Genomic DNA, 8,052 nt, shown 5'->3' with positions numbered 1-8,052 from the left:
AAGCGGGACGGAATGAGTGATAAAAAAAAAAAAAGAGAGAGAGAGAGAGAGAGAGAGAGAGAGAGTGAGGGGAACAATGAACGAAGGAAGGGGACTGGGGGACTGGAGGTTGAGGCTACATGGAATGTAGTGGAAGTAGAAGTTCTGCTTTTAGGTTTCATTTCTACTTTTTTTGTCGAATGCTTTTTTTTTCTTTTCTGTGTGTGTGTGTGTGTGTGTCTTTCTGGGATTTATAAATAATAATAATAATAATTGCAGCTTATCGTTATTGCAAGCTCAAAAGAAGAAGAAAACAAACAAACAAACAACAAAAGTTGTCCGTCAGTGAAATAGATGTTGCGTTTTAGTCGGTGTTTAGGGGCTCCTGTCTTTTGCCGTATTATTGATGTTATGCGGCAAAACGAGCCGTATGCCCGACCAGGGATTTTGTACCCCATTCGTGTGGAACTGGGAGATAAGGTGGAGAAATGCACATCTCGTGAGCTGCAGGAAATAATTGACAATATGCTTTCTCGTTCCCAACGCTTTGCAACTGTGAAGACGGGAATGGTTTACAACTCAGATCAATCCGTGGCGACAGAAATTAAAGCATATGGGCGCTATGTAGTCACGGGCAACATGCGTGGTGGATATATTAAAGGCGATCACCGTTTTGGGCCGCGTTTGACTGGTTATGGGGGCGCCACGACGAAGCCGGGACTGCGATGGAATGGAGATGACCTATGAATAGCTGTCAGGAGACCGTTTTGTTTTCTGCAGGCATTTTATATTGTACTTTGCCACATTGATGGTGTTTTTCCCACAGGGATGGGGACAAAAGTTAGTTGAAATCCAGTTGTCTTTTTTTTTGTTGTTCTTTTTTTCTTTTTTTTTTTTTTTTTTCTCTTTGGGATGACGCCGACGGACGAATGCACTCGTCTCTGTGTCTTTCTGTCTGCACGGCTGTATTGCGATGCCATGTTTTTTTTTTTTTTTTTTTTTTTCATACCTCTAAAAAGGAATTTCTCTTGTAGGGGAAATAAAAGGAGGCGTGGAAGGCGAAAAAAAAAAACAACAACAACAACAACAGAAAAGGCGCTAATAGAGGGGGAGAGAGGGAGACGAAAAAATAACGAAAAAGAGGGATTGGAAGCTTCAATGATTATTGAAGACGCCATTGTGGACGAGGTGCCGACTGTTCGGCGAGTTCGTCGGTTGCGCTCGCAGTTTGAGCGACTTGTTCGCCCAGCCGATGTGCGGCCCGGCGAGCCGATGCCTAGCATTGAGGGGTGGGTGCTGTTCCTCACAAACCTGCCGGCGAACACAACGACGGACCACATCCTCGACCTCTTTCTCACTTACAAGAAGGAAGAGAGCGAGGGGTACGCCCCTGTACGCGAGGTACGGATGCCGTTGGACAAAAACTGCGAGTGCTGCGGCTACGCACTGGTGGAACTGCAGCGAAAGGATGCGTTTGAGCGGGCATTAAAGGAGTTGCAGGGCGTCGTGCTCCCATTTGCGGAGGGGGAGCCGCCAAATGGCGAAGAGGTCTGGCGATTACAAATTGCGCCAACATTTTTGGGCGAGACAGATGATGACGAAGCATTGGCGGGCGAGAAGCGGGTCCGTGAATGATGCCTTTTTTTTCTTTTTTTTTTCTATTTGTGTTTGTGGTTGCGTTTGGATCCGTATGCGTTGCGGCATGTTGCTGCTTCTCCCTTTTCCTTCTTTCTGTCCCAACCATTGCACACGTACACACAGACAAACAAACAGATGCACATTACGTGCAAGTTTGGGCTATTGTTGCATTTATTGGTTTGCAAAATTGGTGGATTATTTGGTGTTTTTTTTTTTTCCCCTTTTTGTTTTTTTGTTTTTTTTGTTTGTTTCCACTCCGTATTGGGGCATTCTTCTCGGATGAAATGTACGTTTAGGGTGGGGCAGGAAAGAAGTACCTGTTGTCGTGACATTCTTTGTGGTTGGAAAGGCACTCCTGTCGGAGGACACACAACAGGAAAAGGAAAAGGAAACAAAAGTTCTTTTAGTCACACGTAGTGGATTTTCCTCCTTTTTTTTTTTAATGGCGGATTCAGGTGCTGGTGCTTCTGCCAAAATAGCGGCCAAAACATGTGTAGATCTTGCAGATCCACAGCGAACGAGCCTGCCGTTTGTGTTGTTTGAACTTTTTATGGTGTCTATATTTACTTTTACATACTTTTTGATTAGGCGTCAGCGACGGTTGTTTGAACTGCGTACGCAACAACGCTATGAGAGACTGTCTCGTGTCGAAATGGGGTTTGGCGTAACTGTGAATGGTCCTGATTAAAGCGGTGCAATGAAAGGGGGAAAATACGATGGGCAGTTTGCTCAGTGTACAGAGCAGGAACGAAATTTTATTTTATTTTATTTTATTTTATGCTCCCTCTCTCATGGATGTTGCTCACAAAATGACGCGCAGGAAGGGAGGGTTATTTGGCCTTTGCGTCTCTTTTTATTTTTATTTTTATGTTGTTGATGGCGGCGAGTGGACACTCATGTTGTGTCTCTTCATTGCACTTCTCTTTTGTTACTGCCTCGGGTTTGAACGTTTCTGATGATGATGATGATGAGGAGGAGGAGGAGGGCTCTTGGTTGATTCTCTGCGTGTGAGTGTTATTCCTGCCAGTTTGTTGGGATGCAGAGTTTTGCGCGGCTTCGGAGTGACGGGGCACTCTCCATCGACCTTGAGAAAATGGCGGACGCTTCCCCAATCTCTGAAACCACAGAACGTGAGCAGCAGCGGCAGCTGCAGCAATACGGCAAAATTGCTACTGCCCCAGCTGCTGCCGCCGCCGCTGCTGCTACTGCTGATTGCGACTTTTCCTCGGAGCTGCGTGGCATTTGTAGGCGGCAGGGGGATTTTCCGTTCTTTGGCGCCGCCGACTCCGTCTCGCCGTACCCACGTCGTCCATCCTCAGTTGTGACAGCGGAGGATTTTGACGCACAGGAGCACGTGACGCAGGAGGAGGGAAGGCGCCTACCGCAGGAGTCCACAAGTCAGGAGGTGGTTGATGCAAGCCCGCGGCACGTGACGTTCGTATCATCGGCCGGGAACTTGAAGGAGGGAAGTCCACAGCCGCAACGCAGCAACGACGACGACGACGGCGATCACCAACGGGTGCAGCATGACACACTGGACCGACCATGCAGGGCCAATGGGGGGGAAAACCGAATGCAGGAGGAACAAGAGATGATGATATCACCGAGGGGGCGGCGAAATGCGGGTAAACCCACCCGACTTTCACAGGATGAGAGGAAAGAGTTGTTTGAACGACTTGCCATGCCCGTACGAAAAAGTGAGGAGAAAAAAGGTGAGACCTATCTCGCCCGTGATGAAATGAAAAAAAGGGAAAAAGATAAAGAAGGAGAAGGACTGCAGCGATGTGTCTTTCAGTGGCCTGTACCATCTATACCTACTCTGACGCTGGTAGACTTGGAGCGCCACAACAAACTGGCGAATTATATGCGCTCATAAATATCCTCATTATTACTGGTGTGAAAATTACGTTTTACTGTATTGTGAAGAAAAGCGAGATGGGATGCAACTGGGTCTGTAATGACTTCTCTTCACTTTTACTTTCCCGTGAATTGAATAGGGATATTTTTATTCTGGGACCTTGCGTCTGTCCCGTGGAGCCGGTGACGGTTGGTGTTTCTGGCGACTACGTGGGTGATGCATCAGCGAGGTATTCAGCGTTACAAGAACGGCAAATCGGGTGCCTACACCGAGGAGTATCACAAACTTCTTGGCAAATCGGCGTGGATTGTCGTGCGACGCCTTGAACACGCAGACGCGAAGAGCGCCGTCAGTCTCTCTGAGGGAGATGTTGCAACCGTCTTCTCTCAGTTCGGTAACGTGGTGGATGTGCGGTTCCTGCGACATCGACGCACGGGGCGTTTCTTGGGTACGGCCTTCGTGAAGTTTGAGGATTATCGCAGCGCCATACTCGCCGCGGACGAGATGAATTCCAATCACGAGAGCGGAAAAGAGGTGCGGTTAACGGCAGCAGGCGGGGCAGATGTACGCGGGATTGAGGTAGAACGATGTGACGAGGCTGAAGTTGTTGCAGCACCCGATGACGGAGAGTCATACATGGCGTGGATCGCAAGTCTGGGGATTGGAGAAAAGACATTGACACACTGACGAGGAAATGCGTTGCCTGCTGCTTTTGTATTTATTTTTGTCATTCAGCATGCGTGTTGTTCCCTTCACATGGCGGGGTGGGGTGGGATTGCCAAGCCAATGAATGACGGAATGAGAAGGACGGTGAAGTGTTGGGTGCGGCAGAGGTGCACAGAGATCCGCCTGAGTGATGGGAGGAAAGCAAATTGAGGGATACATTCTTTATTTTCTTTTCTCTTTTTCCAAGATTGTACATTCCCCCTTTTCTTGTTTTTTTTTTTTTTTTTGTTGTTGTGTGTTTTATTATTCCCTTTTTTTTTTCTCTCTCTCTTTCTCTTTCTCTTTCTTTGTTGGTGGGTTTTATTATTGCAGTAGAACGGGGCGTAGTTAGGCACGACGCCATCTACTTACAAAATATATACCAAGAAAAGGTAACGTTACTTAATTTTCACTCAGGTAGGGAAACAAGTAAATAGACAAGGAATTAATATATAAATACTTACTCGGTTATAAAGCAAACAGACAGACAGACAGACAGAGAGAGAGAGAGAGGGGTAGATTATTATTATTATTATTATTATTTTTCTTTTTTAGGCCGTTTTTGCGTTTTTCTGAATGCAGTTATATGTACAGCGACTTCTGGGCGGAGACGCTACTGTTTTGCCGCTAATATTGTACACTATTGGAGAGTATTCCTCCTCCTTTTCCGCCTTGGCCCCATGGGAGAAGAGCCTCTACCAGCACCTCGTCAAACTGCTTCTTGTTGCAGGCAAGCACTTGAAAAATGACACACACAATATCACGCAATCCGTGGCAATTGAGCACGGTGCGTTAGCTCAACGTATCTTATGTACTGCCTTTTTACGAGGTGGGGATACTGCCGCTGAAGTTTGTCGCTCTTTGCTGCAAGTGGGTATCAAGGGATGCCGCGAAATGTGTCTTGATCGTTACATTGATGTCTCACCGGGGATTTTGGAACATGTATTGCAGTTTGTTTTGTTTTTGACAAAACTTTTTCATGTTCGTCCGTCAGATATTTTGACGGGACGCGAGAGCAACCAACGTGCTGAACACGCAGGCCGTGCCCACACGTTGTCTCCGTCAGTGCCTGCACAATGGGGATTTTCGGAGAACAGCCGCTTAGAATCATCAGGGAACGGGATCGTGCCAAGAAGAAGCAACCATCGTCGTTGGCGAGATTTACCAGGGAAGCCCTCCTATGTGCCATCTAGACAGAATCCAATGTATAGTGATCGTGAAGGGGAGGGCTACTGGATACCACCGCAGTTTCCTACGCCCGTTCTGGCCTTTGCACGGAAATTTGGTATTGGCTGTGAGCCGCATTTACCCAATTTGAGCGTTTCTTTCTTGCCTACGACTTTGCTGGGCTCAGGGGCTTCTGAGGATCCTCATTTTACTGTTCGTTCCCCTTCTATTGTTGCATCCCGTCGTTTGATGGAGGCTCGAAATTTTGAGCAACAGGGAGATTCTTTGTTCTCACGTTATCTTTCCAACGGATTGTTGCTAATTTGGGGCAGCGTTGTTGCGTTTAATGGTTTAGAAAATTTTACAACAAACTTTGAGTCGGAATCTGGGTCAACGTTTTCTGATGCATTCTTTTTTTCACCAATCGTATTAACACCACCCATCCCTGTCGTCTCCATGACCTGCGGGGCAAAATCATGCCATGTGGTGACAGTTGAGAATAAGGTGTACAGCTGTGGAAGTAATGAGCACGGGCAATTGGGATGCGGTCAATCCAAAGAAATACCTCTTTTTTTCCCCAGGATTTACGGTGATGGCCACCAGTGTTTCTATCATGTGCCACTTTGTTCAGAAGATAGAATTGTAAAAGTTGAGGCTGGATCGGAGTTTGTTGTGGCGGTCATTCGTGAACGCAACCAAATGTACTTTTGGGGAGGAAATGGCTGCGGCCAGTGTTTATTACCAAAATCAAAGACTGTTTCTAGACCAGTTATGGTGGATGTTCCCAATGAATATGGTCAAATTAAAGAGGTGGCATGTGGAAGTGTTTTTGCCGCGGTTTTATTTTCCGATGGTAAGATAGGGATGTGGGGGAAAGACTCTATGCTTGGGGAGACCTTCTCTTCGGAAAAACTTTGTGATACAGAGACAGGAACGGGAACAAAGTGCGCAAAGCTTACTATAGTCTCCAAACCGATAGAAGGAGAAATTGTGGCATTAAGGGCTGGTCCTTTTCATTGTATTGCCATCACTTCTGCAGGACATGCTTATTCTTGGGGTGTGGATCGCAGTGGAAGTCTGGGGCATGGTACTGGACACAGTGGGAACAAGATACAACGGATTGAATCATTGGCAAATCATGTGGTTATTGATGCTAGTTGTGGATCATTTCATTCTGCTGTGCTTACAAGAGATGGGATTGTGCTTGTTTTTGGAGAAAACACATGTGGTCAACTCGGGCTTCGTGGTGAGGCACCCCGTACAACCCCGGAGCCTCTTCCTTTACCAAAGCCTGCCATTGCTGTTTCTTGTGGACGGGAACATACATGTGTGCTGTTGGAAGATGGCGATATAATGTCATGTGGGACAGTTCGCTCGTGCGGTATGGGTTTGGGTTACGGAGCTCGATTCAATATTCCCCAGCGAAATTTTTGGAGCTATCTTCTTTTATCGATGGCAAGTAAATCCATACATGGTATGGCGGTAGGTCTTCCTCGATCTCTTTCTCTACACCCTGTGGGAGCATCGAATGGAATTGTCTCAACGGATGAATTGAGGCGGTTAAAGCAGACTATTCTGCGGCAAGGAGTGCGTACTGTGGCAGCAGGAAATGGTTTTTTATTTGTCGTTACAGTAGCGGGAGAGGTGCAGGCAATTGGCCAGTCACAGAGGGGTCAATTGGGTATAGGAGACACCACTATACCCTGCACCGATACATTTAAAAAGGTCGCGTTCCCCGAGCGGGTGGTGCTGTGTGCAGTCGATTGTGGTGCTGATTACGCCATTGGCCTGAGTAGTCACTGTGGTGTTTATAGTTGGGGATGGAACTCACATGGACAACTTGGACACGGTGATTCTGTCCCGCTCCATGAATCCCTTTTTACTCCAAGGGAGATAAAGGCGTTGCGTTGGAGGGAGGTTACTCAAGTTGCATGCGGTGGTACTTTTGCCGTTGCCCTCACTCAGGACGGCGAGGTATACACGTGGGGAGAATCTCTTTACTGTGGTCATCCTCGTGTCGTTGCACCGTGCTTGACGACTCCTATGCTTCTCGAGGGGCTTAAAGATGTCGTCGCTGTCGCAGCAGGCGTTTCACATGCCGTTGCACTTTCATATGACCATAGGATTTATGCCTGGGGGAGAGGGCCGTTAGGGAATGGGGGTTCATGTAATACAATAGAATGTACCCCAGTGGCGTTGAAGTTTGCTCATTGTGTGCGGCAGCTTGGATGTGGACCGTTCAACACTTTTGCAATCACCGATCTTGGAGAACTGTTTGTTTGGGGCTTGAATGATCATGGACAGTGCGGTGTGCATCACTGCGAGGGTCCACCTCCGTCTTGGGATGAAAAGTTGAACTCTCACACAGACCGGAAACAGGAGCGGCGGCAGCGACATGCGACGTCGTCCTCGGAGGTGTTGTTCCCGACGCATGTTGCTCATGGTGTGCGTGATGCAGCATTTGGTGCTTCATGTGGCATCTTGATTTGGGAAGATGGCAGCAGTGCGGTCTCTGGGGAGATCCACCAAGATGGCAAGAAGGTCCTCTTTCATAGATTCACACCACAACGATTAGCGATGACTTCTCGACATCAGAATAAGGAGGGCAATTCATCTCATGTTTTGGGAAAGGAATCTTCACCTGTATTTTTTTCACGTTGTTTTGGCGGGTTTGACATGTTGTTTGTTCTGTTGGAATGGGAACG

At 47.4% G+C, this 8,052-nt stretch overlaps 5 protein-coding genes across 5 annotated transcripts, besides 14 other annotated features; all 5 read left to right on the top strand.

Moving 5' to 3' along the window:
- Positions 1-4,733: a sequence feature (heterozygous, Esmeraldo-like haplotype).
- Positions 34-69: a microsatellite.
- Positions 199-219: a microsatellite.
- Positions 229-254: a sequence feature (AT_rich).
- On the top strand, positions 334-726 carry Tc00.1047053508213.49 (hypothetical protein, conserved; the record flags this gene model as incomplete). The annotated part of the gene is made up of 1 exon (XM_800337.1): positions 334-726. One exon carries the CDS (start codon positions 334-336, stop codon positions 724-726), a length of 393 nt encoding a protein of 130 aa, XP_805430.1.
- Positions 841-888: a microsatellite.
- Positions 892-1,614, top strand: Tc00.1047053508213.40 (hypothetical protein, conserved; the record flags this gene model as incomplete). Its single annotated transcript, XM_800335.1, has 1 exon — positions 892-1,614. The coding sequence occupies one exon, from the start codon at positions 892-894 to the stop codon at positions 1,612-1,614; it is 723 nt and encodes a 240-aa protein (XP_805428.1).
- Positions 961-983: a microsatellite.
- Positions 1,823-1,868: a sequence feature (A-rich).
- Positions 2,370-2,396: a microsatellite.
- Positions 2,654-3,493, top strand: Tc00.1047053508213.30 (uncharacterized protein; the record flags this gene model as incomplete). Its single annotated transcript, XM_800334.1, has 1 exon — positions 2,654-3,493. One exon carries the CDS (start codon positions 2,654-2,656, stop codon positions 3,491-3,493), a length of 840 nt encoding a protein of 279 aa, XP_805427.1.
- Positions 2,785-2,828: a microsatellite.
- Tc00.1047053508213.20 (hypothetical protein, conserved) lies at positions 3,692-4,162 on the top strand (the record flags this gene model as incomplete). Its single annotated transcript, XM_800333.1, has 1 exon — positions 3,692-4,162. The coding sequence occupies one exon, from the start codon at positions 3,692-3,694 to the stop codon at positions 4,160-4,162; it is 471 nt and encodes a 156-aa protein (XP_805426.1).
- Positions 4,404-4,490: a sequence feature (A-rich).
- Positions 4,657-4,692: a microsatellite.
- Positions 4,700-4,723: a microsatellite.
- Positions 4,734-5,113: a sequence feature (areas merged during assembly that could not be assigned to a particular haplotype. This can correspond to areas where the two haplotypes were merged or to regions with more than two copies in the genome that were merged during assembly.).
- Tc00.1047053508213.9 (regulator of chromosome condensation, putative) lies at positions 4,757-8,052 on the top strand (the record flags this gene model as incomplete). The annotated part of the gene is made up of 1 exon (XM_800336.1): positions 4,757-8,052. A coding segment is annotated over one exon (3,296 nt), but the record flags the coding sequence as incomplete, so codon positions are not given.
- Positions 5,114-8,052: a sequence feature (heterozygous, Esmeraldo-like haplotype).

This window comes from Trypanosoma cruzi, genomic scaffold (genome assembly GCF_000209065.1).
Source record: "Trypanosoma cruzi strain CL Brener 1047053516721 genomic scaffold, whole genome shotgun sequence".
NCBI lineage: Eukaryota > Euglenozoa > Kinetoplastea > Trypanosomatida > Trypanosomatidae > Trypanosoma > Trypanosoma cruzi.
This window is presented reverse-complemented; position numbering and strand designations above follow the sequence as displayed.